This window comes from Triturus cristatus, chromosome 7, assembly GCF_964204655.1.
Source record: "Triturus cristatus chromosome 7, aTriCri1.1, whole genome shotgun sequence".
Classification (NCBI taxonomy): domain Eukaryota; kingdom Metazoa; phylum Chordata; class Amphibia; order Caudata; family Salamandridae; genus Triturus; species Triturus cristatus.
Genome location: NC_140590.1, coordinates 534,627,489 through 534,653,588, shown reverse-complemented (window position 1 = coordinate 534,653,588; position 26,100 = coordinate 534,627,489). Strand labels below are relative to the sequence as shown.

The 26,100-nt window shown below is 48.1% G+C and overlaps 1 protein-coding gene across 1 annotated transcript in view; it reads left to right on the top strand.

The window, feature by feature from the left end:
- Positions 1–25,014, top strand: part of SPHK1 (sphingosine kinase 1) — a 90,882-nt gene extending 65,868 nt beyond the window's left edge. The window contains exons 4-5 of the mRNA XM_085616920.1: positions 15,992–16,107; positions 22,984–25,014. Of these exons, the coding sequence (XP_085473046.1) occupies positions 15,992–16,107; positions 22,984–23,854 (987 nt within the window). The 3' untranslated portion in view covers positions 23,855–25,014. The remainder of the gene's footprint in view (positions 1–15,991; positions 16,108–22,983) is intronic.
- Positions 25,015–26,100: the final 1,086 nt, after the last annotated feature.

The following is a 26,100-nucleotide window of genomic DNA, read 5'->3' as shown; positions in this document are numbered from 1 at the left end:
GTGGCATAGAGTAGAGTGGCTTATAGTGGATTGTTTCAGATTTCAGAGTAGAGTGGCGCAGAGTGGAGTGGTGCAGGGTAGAGTGTAGTGGCATAGAGTGCAGTTGTGCAGAGTAGATTATAGTGGCTCAGAATGGAGTAGTACAGAGCAGAGTGCATTGGCACAGAGTGCATTGGCACAGAGTGCAGTGTAGCAGAGTGGAGTGGTGCAGAGTAGATTAGAGTGGCCTAGACTGGAATGGTGTAGACCGCATTGGCATAGAGTAGTGTGGTGCAGAGAAGAGTAGATAGGCGTAAAGTGAAGTGGTGTAGAGTGGTGTGGTGCAGTTTAGACTTGAGGGGTGCGCAGTGGTGCACAGTAGACTGGATTAGCGTTATGTGGAGTGTGCAGGGTGAGGTAGCGCACTGCCATTACAGAAAACCCATCTTCAATTGAAATGACCATTACATTTGTACAGACATACAGTTTTACTAATAAAAGTACACAGCGCCCAAACAATAATGTGCGGAAATGCCATCACCTAGTTTATTGATTTGTTTTGATCATATTATAATATTTGTTTCACACTTCAGAATTACTAAACAAATGTGCTTCATTTGTGCTTTCCTAATTCTGATATATTCCTAAATGTCTGCACAGTTCATTTATAAACACAACATCCTAAAGCCATCCTCTAGCACACCCCCAGTAGCCAACATGATTATCCTGTAAATACTCTCACTTTGAAGTCAGAGAAAGAAAGATAAACACCAAGCTCCCTTGGAAGACAGAGCCTGTTGTCTGACTTGGGTCTTTGAATGCACGGTAAAATGTGACAAGATAAGAAGAAATGTTTAAAGTCTGTTTACAGAAATCAAACACTGGTGGAAGGATACAGTAAACAGGGTATGCTCTACGGGAGGGACAAACTCAAACTGGCCAGCCTAAAACAAATAAAGCCAACAAATAGAAACCATGCAAATGTGACTTACAAACCACAAAGCCAATGGTAAGCAATGGGCGGAATGCATTCCCAGGGAAGCTTTCCAAATGTCCCCAAGATGTCTTTAGCAAACCAGACAGCTGTGCTGTCTGGTATGCTACGACTTAAAAAACAGGGGGGCGGGGGGTGCACCGGATGAGCTTGGGGAGTTAGAACAACACAGAGCGCGGAGATGTAAATGGGGAAGCAGCACATAGGATAGAGGGGCAAAGAGCAAGAAGACGTATGCATTACCATGAAGTGCTAAAAGGAAAAGAAAAAAATATGTATCTGCATGTAAAGAGTGGAAGGATACAAGCCATCTAGTCAAGAGGGTAGAAAGGAAGCGATGCTCTGGGGAAGGAACAAACACAAGGAGAGGAAGAAAAGCCATTTACTAAGAAGCAAACAAATGAGACTGATTAGAAAGACAACCAATGGAAAATAGTGGGCTGACCCAAAGCCCACTGATTTTATAAACCAAAAGGCTGTAAGCCAAACTCCTCCAGGACAGACATGCACCGCAACAATCGGAAACTCACCTCTTGACCGACATAAGAAGATGAAGTGTAGAGTTCAAGAAAGCATTGGGGAACAAGATAGGTACTTTAAATAACCACCTTAACATCGGTCACTAGTGGATGGTGGAAGCCTGACCTCAGCTCTGTTATATCATTTTTCTAAATTATGTCGCTCGCTAGCTTTCTGCTAGCTCCCCTATTGCAGTTGTTTTCGTCTCAGTCCTGTGAATTAGGGCAACTGCTATGCTGGCAAAACTACGGTGTATTATGGATGTTACTCATGTTTTTGATGGGTTAGTTAGTTCGAGAAGCCAGGATAGTAGTCATCAAATCGTGGCTGGAGATTTGGTTAAGGGGCAAGTGTGGCAGAGAGTTATGCGATGTCCAGAAAAGGCATTCAAATTTGATAGACACTTTTACTGTAACATTTTTGAGACATCAGGGTTGGTTGCCTCTACGGCAGATATACCTATGCCCGGTATGTGGCCACTTTTATTAAATATGTGTCCCTAAATGTGTGTGGTATCAGTAAGCCTGTTATGGGGCAGCAAAAACTCCACTACTTCAGGTAGGAAAAGGTTCAAATCGCATATTTGCAGGAAACACAATTAACTAGCAAGACCATACTAATCTATGACGTGTGGGGAGGGGAAATTTCCTCTGCTTACATCTTCTCCCAGAGGGGTTTGTGGTCTAATCAAGAAGACACCACGTCGGGGGAGGAGCCTAGCGCGCAACCAAGATGGCCGCGTAGGCGCGAGGCTCCCGAGGACCTCCGCGACCTCCTGAATTAATCCTGGCGATATCCTGTCCTTGTTGAGGGGACTGTGTCGGTGAACCCGAGCTGAGGCGCCGCCCGTTTTTTGGGCTCGAATCGGACCCCGAACACCGGTGGGAGCATCGATTGAAGGTTGCGGCCTTCTCCTCGCCGGCCCCCCGGATTGGAGTAGTGGGGCGATCCGGGGACGAAGTGAATAACAGCGGCGAGCGGGGCTGGGCGACTCGCGTACCCCGCACTTTCACTTTCGCTTTTGCGCCCTCCTTGCCTCAGGCGGGGTCGGGCTGCGGAGCGGGGTGCGGTGGTGTTGCCTTGTCCAGGTGCCCGGCTGACCCGCCGGCGGTGGGTTGACCCGCGGCCCGGTGGTCGCCCCCGTCCCCCCCCTGACACCCGTGATTTGGTGTGGCGGCCCGTTCGGAGATCTTGGCACGACGGTGTAAGGGCCAGCATGTCCACCAAACAAGATGGCGACCGGGCGAAGATGAAGACAACCCGCCGTGGCACGGCGCACCAGGCCAATAGTATGGATCGCTATACGCTCCAGAAGGGTTCTCCGGAGACAGCGCGGTCATCCCTGGTGGGCCCGACGGAGGCGCCTGCCCAACCGGTGGATCTGACCCTCCGGGACGTCATGGGCGCCATCGCAGAGATGAAGGCCTCGGTGGACCAGCGTTTCGATACCTTGGCGCAAAAAATTGACTCGGTCCTGGTGGATGTGGGCCTTGTGAGGGCAGACTTGTCAAAAACGAACGACCGAGTTGACTCCCTGGCCCACACCACAACGAGCCTCACGACGGACGTGGTGGCCCTCCAGAGGGAGGTGCGCCGGCTTGGCCAGGCGAGCGCCCTGATGGACCGGCGACTGGAGGATTCCGAGGGTCGGGCCCGGAGGAACAATGTTCGCATTATTGGTGTGCCGGAGGGCCGAGAGGCGGAGGCGGCAGATCTCTTCGTGGAAGAATTGATCCTGACCCATCTCCAGCCCCGGGGGCTGAGTAAGCTTTTTGCGGTGGAGCGTGCCCACCGGGTCCCTGGGGGCCGCCCTAAGACCGGTGCCCCGCCGCGGCCTATTATTGCCCGGATTTTTAATTTCCGGGACAGAGACGCCGTCCTCCAGACCTCCAGGCAACAGGGACCGGTCAGGCTGGACAACATGGATGTACACTTCTACCCAGACTTTACTCCGGCGGTCCAGAAGCAGCGACAGAGCTTTCTTGGTATTAAACGTCGCCTAAGGGACCTAAACCTCAAGTACTCAATGCTCTTTCCGGCTAAGCTGAGGGTGGAGGTGGATGGCCGTACGCACTTCTTCGACCGGCCCGAGGCGGCCGGGGACTGGTTAGATACTTTGCCTGGAGATCGGGGTGGGGGGGGCGCGGCTGGCGGGGAGGGCCCGCCGGATCAGAATTGAGGGGTGACTGTATAGGCCTTGCTCTGGATATTATTCCTTTACCATATATTGCTTTCGTATGTTCCCCTCCCATGGAGGTCGGGTGGGGTCTGCTGGGGGCTTCCCTCCTCCTCTGGGGGACTAGTTAGTACTTAGCTATGGGGCGACAGGCACACTGCACTTTGGGGGGGCTGTCTGGGCTCATGCAGGGGTGCAGGGTGGGGGGAGTTCTGTTGGGACCGGGGGGTGGGGGGGGTGTGTTGTTTGTTAACACCGCAAGGCAAACCCGCAACTGTTTTGTTGTTTTTAAGATGCTCGGTGGGGGGCGACCGATTGTTTTGACGTATGACGGGGGGTAGGGATTTGATTGTGTTGTCATGGAATGTTAACGGCCTGGGGGATAGGATTAAGCGTGGTGTGGTCCTGCAGTATTTAAAACGTATTTCACCAGATGTTGTCTTCCTGCAGGAGACACACCTTATAGGTAACACCTTTCATGCAATGAATCGGCGGGGATATCGTTTGGCGGCCCACTCCGGCTTCACTTCGGGCTCGCGGGGGGTGGGTATTATGGTCAAGAACTCGCTCCCGTTGGAGATTGACGAGGTGCGCCATGATGAGAGGGGACGTTACACTGTTCTGGTGGGACGAATGGAGGGTAGAGTGTTTATCTTTATATCAGTGTACGTCCCGCCTGGGTTACAAGCCACTACATTTGCGGACCTGGGGCGCCTCCTTCTGGACCTTCCGGGTGGCCTGTTGGTGGTTGGAGGGGACTTTAACGCGGTTGCCTCTGGGTCTATGGATCGCCATCCCCCTAGGGACCTCCCCCGGGCACAGGCGTGGCTGCCCGGCCTTTTAGACACGCTGGGCCTGGTGGATTGCTGGCGCTTAAAGCATCCCGTATTGCAACAGTACACCTTCCACTCGGGGGCCCATGGTAGCCTCTCGCGGCTTGATTACATCCTTGTCCCGGCGGCCCATGCAGGGAGGGTGGGGGAGGTGCGCCATTTGGCACGGGGTATCTCAGACCACTCCCCATTGTTGTTGCATTTCGATGTCTTCCCGAGGGGGGATGGCAGAGTGGCCCCGATCAATGCATGGTATTTGCGCGACCCCACCATTCGTGCCGACTTGATCAAATCCTTACAGCGCTATTTCGATGAGAATGTGGGGTCGGTCCCGTCTGCCATCTCCCTGTGGGAGGCTTTCAAGGTGGTTCTTAGAGGGGAGGCCCTCTCCTTTATTTCCAATGCCCGGCGGCGCGAGCGGGAGGAGGTGACCCGGGTTGAGGCCGAGATTGCAGAACTGGAGGGTGACCTGGGGAGCGGGGTAACAGACGCCAAGTTGCATGTTTTGCACTTAAAGCAGGCGGCCTATCGGGCCCTCGTCACGGAGGCGGCCAGGGGCCTCAGTAGAGAGCAGCAGGGGCGATTGTATGATGTGGGTGACAAGGCGGGCAAATTGATTGCGTGGTTGGACAAGAGGGAAAGAGCGAGCCGCGTAGTGCCTTTGATTGAGAGCATGGATGGTGTGTGCGTCACTGAGCCGGAAGCCATTGTCTCCTGCTTCGCGGATTATTTCCGCGAAGTCTACTCCCCGGTTTCTCCCTGCTCGGAGGAAGATTCCCATGCCTTGCTTCGGGACATCGCACTGCCCTCCCTTACGGTGGAGGACAGGGATTCGCTGGATGCCCCGCCCACCTCGGACGAAATTGCCTCGGCTATTCGCTCGGTTGCATCCGGCAAGGCCATGGGCCCCAATGGTATTCCCATTGAGCTATACAAACTACGCCCGGATGTGTTGGCGCCCCACCTGCGCGCGATGTTCCTTGCGGCCCACTCGCAGGGCTCCCTCCCGCCGGACCAGCGTCTGGCTACAATTGTGGTGATCCATAAGGAGGGGAAGCCCCGTGAGCGGGTCACATCCTATAGGCCAATTTCGCTTCTGAACGCGGAGCCCAAAATCCTCGCCAAGGTGTTGGCCAACCGGTTGGTTGGCGTGGTGGGCGATTTGGTCCACCAAGACCAATCGGGCTTTATACCACACCGCAACACGGCGCTTAATCTGCGGCGCTTACACGGGGTGCTCGCGCGTGTCCCGTTTGTGCGGGAGCCGGCCATCTTGGCGTCCTTGGACGCCACCATGGCGTTTGATACGCTCGAATGGCCATATATCTGGGCGATGCTGGCGAGGTTTGGGTTCGGCCCGGGTTTCGTCAGCTGGGTCAAATTGCTATATTCGGGCCCGTTGGCGCAGGTGGTGGTGAATGGGCGAGTATCTGCCCCGTTCGCGCTGGGGCGGGGCACGCGACAGGGTTGTCCCCTGTCGCCTCTCCTGTTCGCCCTGGCCATGGAGCCCCTGGCGGAGTGGCTGCGGTGGCACCCTTCTATCCGTGGTCTCCGCTGGACCCCCGAGCATGAGGACCGCGTGTCCCTCTATGCTGACGATATCCTTTTGTATCTCGCCTCCCCGCGCAAGTCACTGATCGTCCTGGTTGATGTTTTGCGCTCCTTCGGTCGCAACTCAGGCCTGGTCATCAACTGGGCGAAATCCTGTGTCTATGTGCTCTCCGGGGAGGCCCCGGTCCTGCCACGGGACTGTCCGATCCAGATTGCCTCCCAGGGTTTCCGGTACCTGGGTATATATATCACTCTTGACCCGGAGGCCCGCTATGAGCGGAACTTGCTGCCCCCCCTCCAGCGTCTGAGGGAGGACGTGGTGCGCTGGCGGCGTCTGCCGCTCTCGCCGCTCGGCCGAGCGGCCTTATTTAAAATGATGTCCCTGCCGCGCTTCCTCTACGCCCTCCAGAATACCATGGACTTGGTCCCGGCACGCTACTTTCGCGAGGTGGAGGGCCTCCAGCGGCGCCTGTTCTGGGACGGGAGGCCGCGTATTGCTCTGGCTAAATTGACGCTCCCGTGGTACGATGGAGGGGTTGCCCTCCCGGACATCAAACGGTATTACTGGGCCTCCCAACTAGCTGCAATTAATCATGGCCTTTACGGGCCCGCCTTAAACCCGGCATTTGAGATGGACAGGACGCTTCTGCCCGGTGGCGATTATAATCGAGCGCTCTACTCTGGCGCGCCCGACTCCCGTTTGACGGGACCGACGCGTGTCATGGTGCGTGTCTGGCACGCGGCTAATGCAGCTATGGGGTGGAAGGACCGTTTGACCCGAGCGTCTCCGCTGTATGCATCTGAGAGGTTGGGCTCCCTGTGGACGTCGAAGGGCTTCGAGAAGTGGGACACGATCGGAATCAGCACGGTGGGAGATCTCTGGACGAGGGGGGGATTCAAAACTTTTGAGACGCTGCAGGCGGAGTTTCAGCTGCAGGGCAGTGAGTACTTTCGGTACCTACAGGTCCGCCATGCGCTGGGCTCCGTCTTCCCGGATGTTGCATCCATTCCGGAGTCTTCCCCCCTGGAGGACAGAGTGCTAGATGGCCATGTCCCGGACAGCACGATCTCCCTCATATACAAAAAATTGATTAACGATAGATCGTGTCTGCTGACTAGTCTCCGCGAGGCTTGGGTTGCCGACGGGCTGGAGCTGGACGACGAGGATTGGATTTCCGCGGTGGCCTCTCCGAAAGAGGTGGCCATCCCGGCTCGTCTTCGTTTCGTCCAGCTCAAGATCCTTCACCGGGTCTACGTGACGGGGCCAAGGCTTTTACGTATGGGTTTTGCCGGTGATGGAATGTGTAAGCGTGGCTGTGGTGCGTTGGCGACTTTCATGCATATACTGTGGGAGTGCCCGAAGGTGGAGCGATTCTGGCGTGGTGTGCATGAGGTTCTACGAATGGTTACGCGTGTCGCGCTGCTGCCTGAAGCGAGGAGATGCTTGCTGAATGTCTGGGAACCAAATGACTACTCGGTCCCGCAGGCGCGGTGGGTGACTCTGGGATACATGATAGCCAAGCGTGATATTGCCCAATTGTGGGGATCCCAGAGGCCCCCTGCGGTGTCGGCCTGGAAAGAGCATATGGATTGGTGTATGTTTCGTGAAAAGGTGGTGTATGTGGCGAGGGGTAAGCCTGGGGCGTGGATGAAACTCTGGGGCCCCTGGAACACCTACCGCGGGGGTATTTGTGAGCCGCCGCTGCTACCGGCGGCCTCGCCGGCTCCGTCTCCCTAGATGGCGCCCCTCCCTTGGCCGCGGGCGCGCGGTCCCCCAGTCCCTGATCTACTCCCGTCCCCCCCTTCAGAATTTTGCTGCTGGTTTGGATCCCCCACTTATGGAGCACGTGTTGTCACTTTGGATCGAGGGTTGCCTTGCGGTTGTGGTTTGTTTACGTTGTTTTGCATTAAGAAAATGGAACCGTACTGTGGGCATGGAGCTTTGAGGCCTGCACCATTGATCACTCCTGCTTTCCTACTGTGCACCGCTGAGAAAATTTTTTGCTGTATGTATGTAATATGCTTTTGATGCTCTAGCGGCCGGCCGGGTGGTTGTAGGCCCATACCTGTAACTTCTATAAACTGCAATAAACGGTTTCAAAAAAAAAAAAAAAAAAAAAAAAAAAAAGAAGACACCACGTCTGAACAGACTTTCCTACGGAGAGGACACACAAGGTAGGAGGGGGTCAGTGAAGTGCTCCTTTTGGGAGACTAGTTCACTTAAATGAATGTCCCCAACCACTATGACCCTACGTTCTATTTGATCTTAGCTGCTGAAACACTCGAGTGAGCAATGGACATTTGATAGGGACAGGAGACTTTACTGTGTCGCGGCCCCAGACCTGGTTAAATGAGCAACCTGGGCCGTATGCCCAGGGTATATGAACTGGTAAATAGCTCGAGGTAAGCTATATCAGGCGAACTAACATACTCGCTCTACTCCTCAGTTCAAGGCACCTGTGCAAGAATTGATGTGCTGCTAACAGACAAGAGTACCCGGGAAAGAAACGCAGATACCTAGGGTGACCCCCAAATCCTATTTGAGTATTCACCACTTAGTAGGGAACGTGTTGCGTTACACTTCGAATTAATATTCGGTCAACCAAGCAGATTTCTGGCGTCTGAAATACACAAAACTTTGGGCCTTATTTACAAGGTCCCTGTGCTGCTGGAACGTCACCCTGCAGGGCCATATCTACAAGGCCACATAAAGCCACCCTGCATTGCTTTTCATGGCCTTGTAGATATGGATGGAGGCAACGCAGCGCTAGTCACTGCGTTGACTCTCTCTGCAATGGGGAGGCGTGCCAAGGGCGTTACAGTGGATGTTCTCACATAACACCCATGGCATTAGACAGATTTACAAGACTTTGTAAACCTGGCAATGCGTCAAAAGCCTACGCCTCCCCAGGGGTGATGTAGGCGAGGCGCAACAAGAAGAAATATAATTTCTCCTAATTTTTGCTCTTTCTATTTGTGCTACATTCTGCAGCACACATAGAAAGAGGAAATCGCCTCCATAGTTTTTTTTATTGCGGAAGATATCCTTTCCTGCACCACAACCATCACCCCATAAACGCAGACACCTATGCACCATGGCTCAAGGGGGCCTGCGTTGGCAAATGGCAGCCATTTGTGCACCAGCGCAGGGGGAAAGGACAGGAATGTGCTAAATCTGATAGATACGGCACATTCCTGCCCTTTTCTTTTGACGTACGGCAGCGCAGCAGGAAGGCTTGCGGTACGGCCCCACGTCAAAAGATTGTAAATGAGGCCCTTTATATTCGAGGGATGCACCCCCCAGCTGAGTCGGAAAATAACAGGTCACTTGCATGAGTACTGCCCCTGAGACTGAACAAATGTGGAGGGGGCACTGCTCAGTCCTCCCCGAGGGAACCTTAGCTGGCTGTAGACACTCTGTTGATACAGCCACCAAATTGTGCAAACACAGCTATGGAAATGATAAACGCTGGATCCATTTAGAGGGAGACAAAGCTGTCCGAACTCAAAGTGTGAGATTGGAAAATTCTTACGTATGAACGAGTGGAGGGCTATCAGACAGTGTGTGCTGGCAACACACATGAGGAAGTGCACACAGGATCAGGTATCGCCCCAGTGTGAGCTGGCTAAGTAAGATGAGGTGGTTGGTCAAGACTTCACAGCCATCACAAAATAAGAAATTTTGATTGCAATGGCAGGCATGCAAAGGGGAGAAGGCCAGGAAGTGACTGCTTTGGAACAGAATTCTACTTGGAATTCTGTGAAATATTGATACCCCCTCTGTTGATAGTATACTCCAAAGAGCTGGAGATGGGTTCATCGTCTTCGAATCATGGGGATCGTTGCAAGGTCCCCAGTTAGCTCAATTCAGTCGGTAACGGGATTACAAGAGCCGCGGTACTTCTGCAGATTTGGGGCATTTCATCTGGACACCCTATCTGCTAAAAACAGGTGGAGTCTCGAATACTAGGGTAAATGTGGAATAACCAGGGAAATCTGGTTACCAATGCCCGTGGTGTCAGTAACACTCTAGGCAGATCACCTCGGGAGATAGCGGAGACCTTGTAATGAGGCCCTTACTAGAGCTGGTATAGCAGAACAACTAAAACCTTGCAAAGGGCTGAGGGAATACGCCTCATACAGACCTCTCTCATTGCTAGACTGCGATGTTAAAATCCTGGCCAAATTTATTTTCAATTGATATATGGGTGAATTCCAACGCGTTGGTGCACTTTGATCCATCTAGGTCTGCATTTGGCAGAATCCCTATGGAAGCCCTTAGCGGACAACGGTTAGTCATAGTAAAAAATGTAAATCCAGTACTTGTATAGCGCATGAATCACCCCCGAAGGGGTATCGCGGCGCTGGGGGTACACAATGGTATAACAAAGAATAAGTCCATGTTTCTTCTGATGACTAGTCGCCCCGCTTCGTCGACCTACGGTGCTCCAAATCTACAGAACCCTGCTGAACATCACCTGTCCTTGCTCAAATCACTGAAAGAACGATGGGAAAGGGACCTGGACACTAGAGGACGAGGACCGGGTGAGGCCTGTCGACAGCCAAGGGAAGAAGCAATCAGAGCGGGGTTTTGCCTAGTACCAATGAAAATCCTTCACGGGACATACTACACGAGAACCAGGTTGCATCACATGGAGAAGACAGACACCGATGCATGCCTGAGAGGCTGCAGACACTACTACATACACTGTAGGGAGGGATAGGCACCACTGGGACGGGGTGGGCAGCTGGCTCTCGGAGGTCTCCAGGGAAGAAAGAACTGTGGGCCCGGGGGGAGCAGACATTGCCCAAGTATACTCTGTTGTGTACAACACCCGCCTCATGGTGTCTACAAGGGACATAGTGCAGCTAAGGGGCAGCAGATATTCCCCAACTGTAGAACAGTGAGGGGCCAGAATGGACTGGTGTCTGCTGACAGAGGAACCAGTCCAGGGTTGCCAGAGGAAGTTTGAGAGCGTATGGAGCCCATGGCAAGAGCACAGAGACTGGAGACTGATTTCCCGGTTGGCGGGATAAATGGAAAGAGACTGGGGGCAGTATGAGTACAAGAGCCTGGGAAAATACACCGTGAACCAACTACGGAACACTGAGGGGACATGTGGGGGGGACCGGGCATTGGTCTGTATTCATCAAAGTGAAAAGAGGGGTGCAAAGTGGTTCCAAGATGTGTCGCATTGAGTATTGTCATTTTTGTGAAAAGTAAATGATCAATAAAAGGACGTTTTTAAAAACAAATGTTTCTTCTGGTGCTGAAACGGCCTTCGATTCTCATAGCTGAAAGTAGCTATAGAAAGGACACCAGGGTGTAAACCAGTGCTCGTGGCCTAAAGCCAGATGTATTGCCTTTGCACATGCTTGTTTGTTTTTCTTAGTAAGAAGATCGAAGTGCAAAGGTTGTACTACGACATGGGTCCCTTGCTTGCTGTGACACTGGGCTCAAGCTGTACCTCAAGGATGTTACCCCAAAATAAAAAATGAAGCAGTCTGGAGTTGCTTGTGTTCCGGTTCAAAGAGGGCATGGGTCAATAGTTTGGGCTGAACTGCTTCTATTGGCGCAAGAGCAAGTCTGATTTGCATACGGGCTGTCCCTAGTTGCAGTGGCACAGTGAGCACACAAAAAAAGATTGGAATGAAGCCCAGAATCATTACAAATGTCATAGATTGCAACTGTGATCACTGTTTTTGTGCTTCACTGTTGTTGCTGTTGTTGCTTGCTGTGGTGGCAGCTGCGGTACATGCAGTCATTACATGTGTTGTCAATGCTGTTGTCCCTGCCTTGCAGGCAGATGTTTGGTCCAGTGGTACATGTGGTCAGTGCTGGGTTCCTGCTGTGGTCACTGCAGTTAGGGCAACTGTAGCCGTCGCTGCTGTGATAGTAGTTGTAACTGCCATTTTCTCTGCAGAGCTAGAACATGCAGTTACTGCTGTGATTCCTGCTGTGATTACAGCGGTGGTTGCTGCTCTTGTCCATGCTGCTATGGGTGTTGACACTGCTGCAGTCCCTGCTGTGCTGGAAACGGGCATTGATGTTACGGTCCCTGAGGTGGTAAAAGCTGTTATCATTGCTCTTAGCTGTGCCCTCCAGCTGATGTCAGTGGCTGCTTCACCATCAATAACTCTGAGTAACTCCTGCCTCCTTCACTCATGAGCACTGTAACCAAGACCCCACTCTCATGCGGCAAAGATGCACTTCAGCGCATTACCTGAATCAAAGGATAGGTTAAGTTACGCAGCCCCGCCTGGCTTGATTATTGTACCCACAGTCAGCAGCCTATCCCATTGTAAGTAGAATGCCTCTCTTCCCTGTGCCAAGAATCTAATGCTGTGAAAATGAATGGATGAATGGATGGATGCAAGCTCTAGGTATTTAGGTCTTGGCTGCCGACAGCATATTTTCTGTCCTCTAGGAGGGGGTGTTGTGTACAATAAATGACTAGGAGCCTGCCCATAGCTTACCATTTTTTGGCTTCATTGTCACTCTTCCTTGCTGCCTCTTAATTGGCCAGCATGTGCCAAGAGTCACTTCCTATTTCTTCTGTTGAGCATGGACCAAGCACAGATTGATTCATCTTGATTAGTGTTCATCCACTGCTTGCTTGATTGAGGTACTATTTTTACGTCCCATCCCACCTATCCCTTCTCCGTGATTTCTCATTCAGTTTATATAACTGAGCTATTGTTTTTTTAATTTTTAGTATGGATCTTTGTATTGGCTACCGTTCTTGAAGGTTTGTAAACCCCCACGTCTTGTCTATTCACATACTTGCTGCTATGCACATGTTTAAAGCTCTCCCATATCCTGAAACTGGTAAGGCGCTTCAATAATCCGCTGATGCTGCTGTGTCCTTAACATCTGCATTGTGCAATTCATACATCTTGCACGTTGCATGTCACTGCTAAAATGTAATCTGTGTGCAAACATTCTACATCTTAGATGACGTGCACTATTAAACTTCTGAGAAAAACCGCAAGATCCTTGCATTTCAAGTTCTAATGCTACACGCATATTATGAACCTTTTTTTTTCTTCTTCTTTTTAACCAGAACTGTACGTCTTATCTCACAGTTTTAAAAATGCACTGAAAAAAATTACATGGATCTGCCTGCCTGGAGCATTGCAACAAGCTTAATTCAAGCATCCGAGCAGCTGTGGTGATATGTGACAGCAGTAGTACAAATTAGGCAGGAGAGAGAGATAGGGTGACAGATTTGTATGCATGCCATACAAATCCACTTCACTACTCGCTACACAATGCCACATAATTCCACTCCACACTTCCACTTTACTCAACGCCATACAGTGTCTCATAATTCAACTCCAGTCCACACAATTTGTTATCTTTAAGGCGGCGTTCGATCGAGTACCAAGGAGAGCCATGTGGGCTAAGTTACAGAAATGGGGAATACCCTCAAAGTTCTTGGAGGCCATAATCCAATTACATTCTGATAGATAGATCTGCATTAAAATGGATGATGGTGCTCACTTATCCAGGAAAATCTCAACATCACAGGGAGTGAAGCAGGGATGCATGCCTCTCCCCACCGATGGAAGTCATGAGGGCCAAAATCTCTCCTTCATTAACCTACGGCAGGGAAATTCTTCTAGGTAGGGACAACAGTTTGCTGAATAAACTTGTCACAAAGATATACAAACATGTTTTTCAGCTATGGAAGACTTCATCTGCTACCCAGATCAGGCTCGAATTTGGCTTCTCAGACCAACGGGCAGCTAGCCCTGGTGCCTACCTCAACCTGTGTCGCAAGCCACGGGGCGCCGGGGCTGGTAGCCCAGGGGCATTGTTATGGTCCGAAACTAACAGCCAACTAACCTTCAAAATGAATATCAGAAAGTGTGTTCTTCTTTGGTCATTCCATTCAGATGGAGCACTGCTCTCCAAACACAGACATGCCTGGGCAGTCATCAGCAGGTACCAGCCGGCCACCCCGGCATCTTATGTTGCCTGCATGTATGCTATCCATCGGAAGGCAATATTTATGGGCCTTAGGCTAGGGCAGTGGCCATTTCTGAAACATCTCGCCAGTTGGCGTCTGCCAGGGGAGGAAACCTCTTGCAGGGGCTGTGGCTGCTGTGAAGAATTGTTCGAACGCGTGGCGTGCCTCTGTCCAGCATTGTTGAACGAGCGCAGGACCAGACTACAGACACAGTGGAACAAACTGGGAGTTTGCACGTCAGCAGGCCATCGTTGCCTCCCTCGACTCATAACACAGCTTTGAACATCCTATTGACAAAATGCATCACCATGGCATCCAAAATGTTTACCCCTCTAGGGACTCAACAGGTGGGCTCTACTGACTTTCCTAAGGCATCCGTTGAGAGGTCAAGCCCGGCACCCTCCGCCCCCTAATATATTAGTTCAACAATTGATCAGCCATATAATACTGTTTCCCGCATCTGTGAATCTTTCTCTCTCTGACAACAATAGAAAAAATGGACCTATGTATGATGCAAACCTTATGGTGACTGCCTTGAGGAACATTCTGCCCGCCCCTCTGTTGAAAAATGTTGTCTTATTTGTCGCATTGGCACTTTATTGAACCATTGTGCTGTTATTAATGAAGAACAATTCTTTACTACTGCTGACGCACTACCTCTCCTGAGACATCTTCTGTGCACCTGAAGATCACCTTGGCGTTTCCTTTCTCTTAAGTGATTCTAATGCATTATATATCTTAAAGAATCCCTCGCTGCCACCCCTGCAGGAAAGCAAGTGCTGCTATATAGTTGTACCAGCACCGAGTACTCTTGCTGCTATCCATGATGACTAGCTTGCTGCTGCATGTGTTGCACCCGCTCCTGCGAGAGAGTCTTTGCACACCTTGGAGTGATTTTATTGCATTATATGTTTGTTCACTATGATGCTAGTACTCTGCGATTGCAATTAGGCTCTTAGTGTGATGCCACTTTGTGGATCGGACCAAAAGGAGCAATTCTGCCGTGGCCGCTCTGCACTCGCACTTTGTTTGCCACTAATCTTTGAATAGCTTCTTAGAGTGGTACTGCCTGTAGGACTTAAACTGCAGACCATGTTGTCTGAACATGCATGAATCCATCCTTTGCTTAATAACTGCCTTTGTTTTAAACAATCACAATCAAATGGTGCTCTTATTGTTGTAATAAGAGTTCAGTGGTTTTAATTGTAATGATTTTATTTAATTGTAAACAATAAATAAATATATATCCACACAATTCCACTTCAGTCCACTCAAGGCCACACAATTCAACTCCACACCACACAACGACACACAAGTCCATTCCATTCCACTCAATTCCACTCCACTTAATTCCACACAATTCCACTCCACTCCACTCCAGTCCACACCACACAATGTCACACAATTCCACTCCACTCCGTGCCTCACAGTGCCACAGAATTACTTGCCAATCCACACCCCCACAATGCCACAATTTCACCTACGCCACACAATGCCACACAATTCCACTCCACTCCACACAATTCAATTTTACTCTACTCCATGCTACATAATTCCATTCCATGTCACACAGTGCCACTCCACTTCAAGCTACTCTGTGCCACACAATTCCACTCCGTCCTCTCAATGTCACACAATTCCACTCCACTTCACACAAAGCCACACAACTCCACCCCACATCACACAATTCCACTCCATGCCGCACAATTCCACTCAATTCTACACCACTCCACACAATGCCACACAATTCAACTCTATTCTACTCCACGCCACACAATTCTACTCCACTCCACATAGTGGCACTCCATTCCAAGCTACTCCACGGCACCCAGTGTCACACAATTCTACTCAACACAATGCCAAATAATTCCACTCCACACCACACAATTCCACTCCACAAAATGCTACACAATTCCACTTCACTCCATGCCTCATAACAGTATAAAATACTTGCTTGTCTTCGCAGGTGGTGAATGGGCTGATGGAGCGTCTCGACTGGAGTGTGGCAATCAAGAAGCCACTCGGCATCCTGCCAGCGGGGTCTGGGAATGCACTAGCCGCCTCTGTCAACCACTACTCTGGGTGAGAAGGCACAGCACTGCCCATCTAGTAGCTCAGGGCCACAAGTCTGAGTGCTTTTGGGAATGGTGATACTGTATGGTACTGGTATGTGTACGGAAACAGAAAAGGTAAAGTCAGACATCATGTAGGGTATGTGGGTCAAAAGTAGGGATGAACTGAGCAGTCTGAAGTGTTGGGTAGGCACATGGGTGCAAAAACAAGGGAACAGCTGGAGACCACGTAGTGTCTGAGTGCCATGACTACACCGGAAACTTTTCAGGCACTCGGGTGGTCTATATAGAAAAGAAAATTGTGTCCTGGTAAAGCACAATCCAAGACGAGGCATAGGGTTTTTAAGATTGAATCTGCCATGGACCCCACACTAATGATTGTTTTAAACAGCATGTAATGCTTCTCTTCTGCCATTTACGTCCGAGCGCTGTGAGTAACAGATGTTACTATCACTCATTTTATTGGTGTCCAATGTAATAACCTGAATAACAGAAGGGTGGGTTCACCTTGTTGGAATGACCTGCAGATAAAAGGAACTAAAGTTCAATTTACTGAGCTTGTAGGCTAGTGGAAACATTACACCGTCCTATATTTAACCCGCTTCACTAACATCAAGGGTCAGAAGAAAAGGAACATAGCGCCTGGCAATATTGTAATTCAACTTAAGGGCGTTCTGCCCTCGTGTAAGCCTCTTTCTGAATAATACCACATTACTATGCCAGGCGTCTGTAGAGCTGAAGGTCGGGCGCATGTCAGGGTCTGTAGAACCAAGGACAGGACCATGTTAGCAGCGACGGTGGGTGCACCATGCCAGGGGGGTTAGCAAATGCGCAAGTCAATTAATTGACTGGAGCTCGGATGGGCTGGGCCATACCATCAATCTGTAAGGGAGGGGTTTGTCTGACTAACAATCGAGAAAACCAAGAGGCATGCCCTGGCAAAGGCATGCAAGCATTTTATATCAAGTGTTGTGTGAGCCCAAATCCACAGTCTTTCCTCCAACAGAGAGCTTCTGATTCTGTGCAGTCAAAGGGGGAAGGCAGATCACGCCAGCAGCGTATGGAATAGTCCAAGCAGTGAGTATAACCATTGAACATATAAGGGTCATAACAACAGTCAAAACCAAATCAGTACAGTACCAAATGCCAAGGATGAGGTCAAGATGTGGCCTGGGATGTTGGTCTCTGCTGCGCTAACCTTTGCCTAGTGACTGGTGCACTCTGGTATCTCCCCAAGAACCAATAAGAAGGTGTGCTATTGCAAAGCCTTATTAATAGACAGCGTATGTTGAGTTTTCACTTACAACAGCGCCTCAAGGGTGACTCGTGCAACAAACTGAAACTGATGTGTCTTTTCTCTCTCGATTATACTATATTCCAACAAGAGGGAGGGAGTGAGAAGTGATACAGGGTTCGCTCACCTTCCCAAACATCTAACCATTCAAAAGCAATAGGAGGGAACCCTTACTATGCTTAGCCTGTCTCTCCGTACCCACCCATGAGGCTCACCCTACGGCGGTATAAGGACTCTTACCCACTGGGATTCCAAGTAGTACGCTTTATCATAGATTCATAATCCAAATACCTAGTGTATCTGGAAGGGCTTGACCATGGTTGCCAAGAGAGCTCTTTGGTTATTGGGTGGGACCCTTAGATTTAAAATATTCTAAGGTGTCCTGAGGGTTAATTTTATTTTGAAAGGGCACCCTGACGGAGTTAAAAACAGGTGCGGATGCACTAAGGAAACTAGTATCCTCTGAATCCCTGGGTCGACATGTTTAAACCATCACACCAATTCATCACCGCGCTAGGTTGGCTTTCGTCAGGATCCCGTTAGCACCCTATTTGCTTTTATTCATTTGTGAAACTTCCATTCACCATTCTCATCCATACCAACTCATTTGGTCTCTATATTCAAATTTCTCTGTAGGTAGGAGAGAGACAATTAATTAATCAAGCACAACATCTTTACATATATCTGTGTCTATCCTTGCACATCTCCAAGTGAACTCTTTGATCATTTCATCTCATACAGGACCAGTGTGTAAGCAGTACAATGTGTGAGCCTTTCATCATAGGTACTCCAAAATTGTGCACATACTCTGCATGCACTAGACTGGTATACACTGTGCAACTGTTATCCTTGAGATTACCAAGATATTGTATGTGATGAAGTGTGATTTGTGTTTATTCCTCTTACATAGTAGCGCAGCTTCATGAGGGTAAGGAGGCAGGTGGACCTTGTAGCCAAACTCTGTGAACATGTAGGTAAAAGAGCATCCATATGTGTGTCAAGGTCTAGGTTCTCCTATTCAGAGGACCTATCAAAGCCTTCCCTTATGCCCCACTTACTTCATGAAAAGTCTCTTTCCAGCCATTCAGAACCTATTTGGTTTCTTCTTCCCCTACATCTTAGCAATGGGATATTTTCCTGGCCTTAAATACCCAATGTTCCTCGGAGTCATGTGACCGAAGTGCGTCATCACATGATGACACCTGCTGTCTCATTAGGCGAGGGCCACAGTAGGCTATTCTGCTGCCGATTTGTCTAGTTTTGTTTAGAAAATTACCCAAATGTTCTCAATTGCGAGACAGTCTTTTACTGCCTATTCATTTTGTTATATGTTGAAAAATGCACAAATGTTCTAAACGTCCTGTATAGAGACTCCCATATCTTAGACTTCATAGGATTATCCCTTATGTAAATGAGTCCGCTATTAATTCTCTCTGGGGCTCTATCTTTCTTGCATTGTCTGTGTAAATATCTGATTATGTACACAGACTCAAGATTTTTAAGGGCAATAATTTTCATGTGGTGAAAATATAAAAATATAAAAAAGGGGAGGAATCTTGTGACATGGTTACTCCTATGCTACACTCTTGCACTCTTATTGCATGTTATTCTGATCAAGGGTCTCCAGGAATGACCTTTGATCTTCAATTTTCAAATGTAAGGGTGAGTCAGGATTCTATGTCTGTTTAAAAATCCATGAGATCTCCTCATTTAATCCCGTTCTATGAGTTGATAAATAGTCAATCCATATTTGTTCTTTCTCATATAGGGCTCTCTCCGGATTTTTAATTTGCTCGTCTTGTAGTCGTTCTTTTATTACCCATCTCAGGTTCTACTGTCAAAAGGTGCTGTGACAGTTTTGATGTACTTTGGCCACACCTTAGATTACTACAGTGTTCGCAAATCCGGGTCTTTACCTTTCTCATTGTCATGCCTATGTACCTACGGTTGCATGGGCAAGTGATCAGGTGAATGACGTGTGGAATTGCAATTAGTGTGTTTTCCTGAAAAACAGATTTTCTTTAACTCTAGGTCAATTGTCTTGGTCTTTGTTGTAAAACTACAAACACTACAATGCCCGCATGGGTAATGTCCGACCACCTTTAGGAGGTTTCACGTAAAGCATGACATCGCTGGTTCCTATGTCGATTTGCATGGTCTTGTATGCACTAAGAGGTCCCTCAGTTGGTTCTGCGTCTGTGTGAGAAGAGTTTTCTAATCTAAGATTGCCTGAGTTCAGAATTCTCCAATTCTTGTTGATGGTCTTCTTTATATGATTTGAGACTATGTTAAATGTGGTGACACAGATCGTCCTCTCCTCTTCCTGGTTTCCCTGAATATTTTGATTATGTGCTCTTTTTGTTGACCTCTGTATGATCTTCTCTGGATAGTTTCTTGTTTAACGTTTGTTAGTGCATCTGCTTGTTTTTGAAGTTTTCTATTCTACTGCAGTTTCTACGAAGACATAGGAACTGTCTGTATTGTAGTTTTTTTTTCCAGTGATCTCGGATGGAAACTGTCAAACATAAGTAGGTTGTTTTTGTCTGTTGGTTTGTGATATGTTTCTGTATGTAGCATTCCATGTTCCACTGTGATTCTTGCGTCAAGGAATACCATTTCTTTATTGCTGGTCGTTTGTGTGAATGTCAAATGGGGTCCAATGAGTTCAATCATGGAAAGAAGCAGGACAATGAATCCTGGTCACCTTCCTACACAATCAAAATATAATCTATGTATCTCTTCCTTAGATTAATGTGGTTGACAAAGGGATTACTGGTGTTGATATTCTCTCCTGCTCTAAATGGTGTACATACAGGCCTGCCACACTTGTGGCAAAAGTGCTGCCCATTGACATTCTGTGTACATGTTGAAACAATATCCCGAAATTCAAAAATAATTATTTGTCAAGGCCCTCTTTGCGCATTCCAAGAGGAAATGTTGTGGGGTTAAAAAAAAAAACAATCTCTAGAGTACAGGAGTTCCTCCAGAACTGTTAGGTATCCCCTTGACGCAAACTGGTGTACAGACTCTTGATGTCCAAACTTATGAGGAGGTTGTTCTCTGCATCGAACACTATGTCTTTGAGCAGGTTAAAAAGATCCTTAGCATTCTTCAGGTATGTAGGTGTACATCGTACCATGGGGCGGAGGAAGTGATCACAAAACCTTGATAATGGTTCTAATATAGAGCCTATTCCTGAAACTATTGGGAATCCCGGGGGAGGAATTTTGTACATATGTTTTGGGCAGGATATAGAAATTCAGGATTGTTAGATCTGTATTCACTGTAAACTGAGCTTTGTATTTGGTGCTCCAGTTTCCTATTTCAGCCTCTTCTACTGTGTTCTTTATTTCTCCCAGAATTGAAGAGGTTGGGTCTGATTCGAGAACTACGTAATTCTTCCTGTCCTCTAGTAGGCGAAGATATTCTTGTCTGTCCGTAGCGTTTAGTGTTCTGGATCAAAATCCCACTTATCTTGTCTGCAGGTTTTATTGTGATCTCCTGGTCAGATCTCAATTCAAACAGTGCTGCATGTTCTTCTTTTGACATGTTGTGGAAGGTACTTATTTTCATTGGATCAGTCATGTCCACTTCCCTTGCAACTGCATGTTCAAAAGCTAGAATTTCTACTGGTACACTTTATGTAGGGGTGGTTGGAAAAAGGGTGGTTGTTGGAAGTGTAACATCCATATCCCCTGGATTTTTCTTTCCGTCTGCCACTTTGTTTTGCTTTTTGGTCATCTTCACTACTACAAGCTTCTGGTCAGAACAACTGCTTGCATTGTACTGGTAATCCTCTCTATCATTGTCCTTTTCAAACTGGGGTTGGTACTATGGTGCAGAATATGGATAAACTTTCTTGGGGGAGAAGCTTTTCATGTCCTTCTGAAGTTTCTGTGCTTTCGACTGAGTGAGGTAATCCCTAAAGTCTGTCATTTCTTGATTGATTTCTTCTAATCTTTTCTTGTATGCCTTAATTGGTACCATGGTCTTGAGTTAATTCTCACTCATCTGTATTTTTATGGTCAGGGCATCTGAATGTCTCTAAGCTGATTTTATAATAAGAACCAGCCAATCATGGGTCGAGTTCCAGGCTATTCGTGACCAATCTTGTCTAAATGTAGCATCCTCCAGAAATTAATTATTGGTCCCTGGGAGCAATATTAGATTTTAAGTATTCCCTCATTATCACCCCATGTAATAGCGTCTTACCGTTTATTCTTTTAGGCTCACTCAGGGTCTCCCCGTCATAATTTCTTTACTGCATCCCTGGCTGTTTTTAACTCTGCCAGGGTGTCCTTTGAATATAAAATGAACCCTCAGGAAACGCTACACTATTTTACAGCTAGAATCCGACCCAATATCCAAAGAGCTCCGTTGGCTACCAAGGTGGAACCCGTCCAGGTACACTAGGTATCTGGTTGAGGACTCTATGATGAAGCACACTACTTGGAATCCTAGTGGTTGAGATTCCTTTTAACTCTATCTGGTGCTCCCATGGGACAGTCACGGGGAGATCGGTTAAGCACAGCAGGGGGCTGTTGTTTTTGAATGGTTTCCTGTCTTGATGACATGTTTACCATTAGAGTCGAAAAGTAGACCATTTATCCACCTGACTGAACCTATAAACAACCTACTGGACCTATAAACAACCTACTGAACCTGTAAACAACCTACTGAGATTAAACTGGGCAGTCATTGCCTTGCACTGTCCCAACAATGGTTTCAGCCTGGTTGTGCACTGTGCTGTGTAAATATAAACACTTTTACTGGTCCTCACTTTGTTCATGCGCTCTACCGCATCAGCGGTGTTATACTGAGTCTACACCAAGTATATATTATGATCATCTCAATATATGGCCAAAGGTCAGGAGCAAAGCTGTATCAGAATTCTATATATCCAAAGGGCCATGACATGCGGACAGTCTAGTCCACCAAAAGGTGTATTGGGGCATTTCCCAGCCTTTGTTACTGAAAGGGAGGGCATGTCAGCAGTCTGTATAACTAAAAGTAGACCATGCCAGTGGTCTGTATAACTGTAAAGGGGAGCCAAGCCATCCGTCTTTATAACTGAAAGGGAGGCCATGCCAACAGTCTTTGTAACTACATGGCGGCCATGCCATCAGTCTTTGTAACTACATGGAGGCCATGCCATCAGTCTTTGTAACTACATGGAGGCCATGCCATCAGTCTTTATAATGGAAAGGGAGGCTGTGCCGTCAGTCTTTATAACTGAAAGGATGCCATGCCATCAGTTTTAATAACTGTAGAAAAAGGCCATGCCAATGGTCTGTATAACTGTGAAGGGATGCCATGCCATCAGTTTTTTTTAACTGTAAAGGGAGACCATGCCATCAGTCTTTATAACTGAAAGGGCGGCCATGCCAGCAGGTTGTAGTACTGAAGGCGTGGCCCAGACAATGGCAGCTCCTAGTTAGTCATAGGGAGGGCAGCAGTGGCAGTGTTGACTAAGAAAACATATATTCCTTTGTGGGAATCTGTAGCCTCAACAGATAGTATAGAGAGAGCTTTGGTTGCTGCTTCTGTATTGGTTTGATGTTCTTATCTTCTTTTTATGTGTTTTTGTTCTAGGCATAAACAAGTCATGAATCCAGATCTACTGATCAACTGTACGTTTTACCTCTGTAAGGGCCTGGTGTCGCCGATGGACCTTGTCTCCATCACCACCGCCTCAGGCAAGCGCATTTTTTCATTCCTGAGTGTGGCCTGGGGCTTTGTTTCTGACGTGGACATCGAAAGCGAGAAGTATCGAATGCTGGGCTCCATCCGCTTCACCATGGGCACACTGGTCCGTCTGACAGCTTTACGCACATACAAGGGCCGAGTATCTTACCTGCCAGCAGAGCAGGACACTGCTTCGGCATCAATGACCAAACCTGGCCTCTTGGACCAAACTTCATCCCATAGTGAAAGACTCAGCCCTGCTGCCGAGGCTCGCCAAAACACTCTCTTCAACTTCTGCAACTCCAACAACATGGGCAACGTGGAGGGTTGTGGAGGGCAGCACATTGGAGGTGACATTCTGAAGTTGGAGGACTCACTCCTGGCACCTCTGGACCAGCCAGTGCCGACACACTGGACCGTGGTGAAGGAGGACAACTTTGTTTTGTTCCTTGCTATCCAGCAGTCGCACCTTGGAGCCGACCTCTTCTCTGCCCCCATGGTCACTGGCCTCAGTGACAATCTTATACACATTTTCTATATCCCAGCTGGGATCCCAAGGAGCTCACTGCTCAAGCTTTTCTTGGCCATGGAGAACGGCACCCACATGACGCACAACTGTCCCCACTTGGTTCATGTTCCAGTTAAGGCCTTTCGTATTGAACCGTTTGGCTCCAAAGACATTATAACTGTGGATGGGGAGGTGATTGAGTGTGAGCCACTTCAGGGCCAGGTTCATAATGGGTTGGGCAGACTTATCAACGGGGGAAGAAAAAGTTAAATGTTTTCTAAGTAATGCCAGAAGCAGGTCATGCTAGATCCATGTCAGAAGGGACAAAGCCACTTTGGCATAAGTATCTCTACGATATTTGGACTTTGGACAAATGTTGGGTTTCTTCCTCACCATTAAGGTCAACCCCCTCACCAAGTGAGCCAAACAGTGGTTTGTTAGAAGTGCTGGCAGAGGAGTGTGTAAACACTGTGTTGCAGTTAAAACCTCACACAGAGTTGAGACACTGATGTTCATGTTTAATGTTCCATGTAATGAAGCACAACTACCAAACTTTTCCTGTTGCACGATGCAGACCTATACCTATTAAGCTTGTCCTGATGCTGCTATTATCACCTGAGTTGATGCACTAAAAGACTACTGCCTTGTGTGCAGAAGCCTTGGAGAGATCCGTGTTTGCTGCATAGGAATTGTACTGGAAGCGTACTCTTGCAGCACACATTCCTATGTCTAGGCAAAAGAAGGATCCACAGCATTGGATGTGTGCTGTGCACTTCAGCACTTATGCAATTAGTGCTATTTTGAGAAATGAAAACATTTCTTCTTGTTAGCACCTACTTCAGGGAGGTGTTTTTGATGCAACACCTGATCTGGCTCTATTAGAAGATCAGGTTTTGCGGCAAGACTCATGGATGTTTGCACTGACTTGCCCAAGAAACATCCCAGTAATGCCCCTTTTGCACAAAGCAGCACAAAGTAATTTTTTCACAGAGAAAATGGCATCTTTCTAGCACAAAATGCCTTTTGCATTGGAAAGTAAATACCATGCGCTTCTTTATATCGTTTTGCACTGGTGCAGGGTCTTAGTAAATCTGGGCTTGGGTGTCATTGCTAGGCACTGTCTCAGGCTGGCCTGCCTCTAGGTGACTCAGGTTGTTAAGCTATGCAAAAAGAGGCTGATTGCCAATAGAACACAAAAAAGACTCCCCGCACCCTAAAGAAAATGAAGAATTGATGGGAGTGGGTCTGTTCTAACGGACATTTGGTAGGGATCAGGTTACGTATGGTTAACATGTCACACGAGTTGCACAATTTCCAGTCTTGGGCCTCTTTACATGCGTCTCTTATGCCAACTGGTTTAATTGAACTGAATGAAAACTACCTCTAACAGAATTCACTGAATTGTAAAAATAAAATAAAAAAATGGAAACCTGGTGCTAGTGGCCTGGAGTTATTGTGTAACAGTATGGCTGGACACTATTGAGGGTGTGGTGGGGACTTATAGATTGATTGCTACAGAGAAATCTTTTGTACTGAAATGTTACTATTTTCTTGAAATAAAGTGTTCCCTATTTTTGTCAGAACTCCATTGTTCCTCTCTTGACATACAGTTCAGAAGGTTCTGCCTCTAATACTATCAGCGCACTTCTTACGAGCTAGCAGAGAGTAGGAAAGGACTCTTCAGTTAGGAGCAGGAAAGCAAGCCTCGGTCCAAGAACAACCAGGCTCTGAGGCAATGACTGCAGACTCACTAGTTGGCAATGCCTGTTGTGTTACACACACAGGCTCTCGTTCCTGAAAGGTTGGTAGTTATAAGACTGGTAGTAAATAGTCTAGTACTCATGGTAATTTACCATCCATTCCATTTGCTTGAAATACCATCAGAATGTGACAAACATCATGGCAGTAAATACTGCTCTGCTGTGTCAGAGCCAAAGAAGATAGCTGGGGGTAGCAATACCGAGCAAATACAGCCAACCTGAACTTGAAGTAAATGGATCCAAATACAAGGCCAAACGGACTGGTTTTACAAATAGAGAAAGAGGGAAATACGTTTGTGAATGCTAATAAACGCATCCTAACGCATGTAGGAAGCGCAGGAGCCATGCAAAATTATAATAAGAACCAGCCAATCATGGGTCGAGTTCCAGGCTATTAGTGACCAATCTTGTCTAAATGTAGCATTCTCCAGAAATTAATTATTGGTCCCTGGGAGCAATATTAGATTTTAAGTATTCCCTCATTATCACCCCATGTAATAGCGTTTTACCGTTTATTCTTTTAGGCTCACTCAGGGTCTCCCCATCATAATTCCTTTACAGCATCCCTGGCTGATTTAACTCTGCCAGGGTGTCCTTTGAATATAAAATGAACCCTCAGGAAACGCTAGACTATTTTACAGCTAGAATCCGGCCCAATATCCAAAGAGCTCCGTTGGCTACCAAGGTGGAGCCCGTCCAGGTACACCTTTGGAATCCCAGAACATTCCATTCTCTATATAATCCCTAATCTGGCAG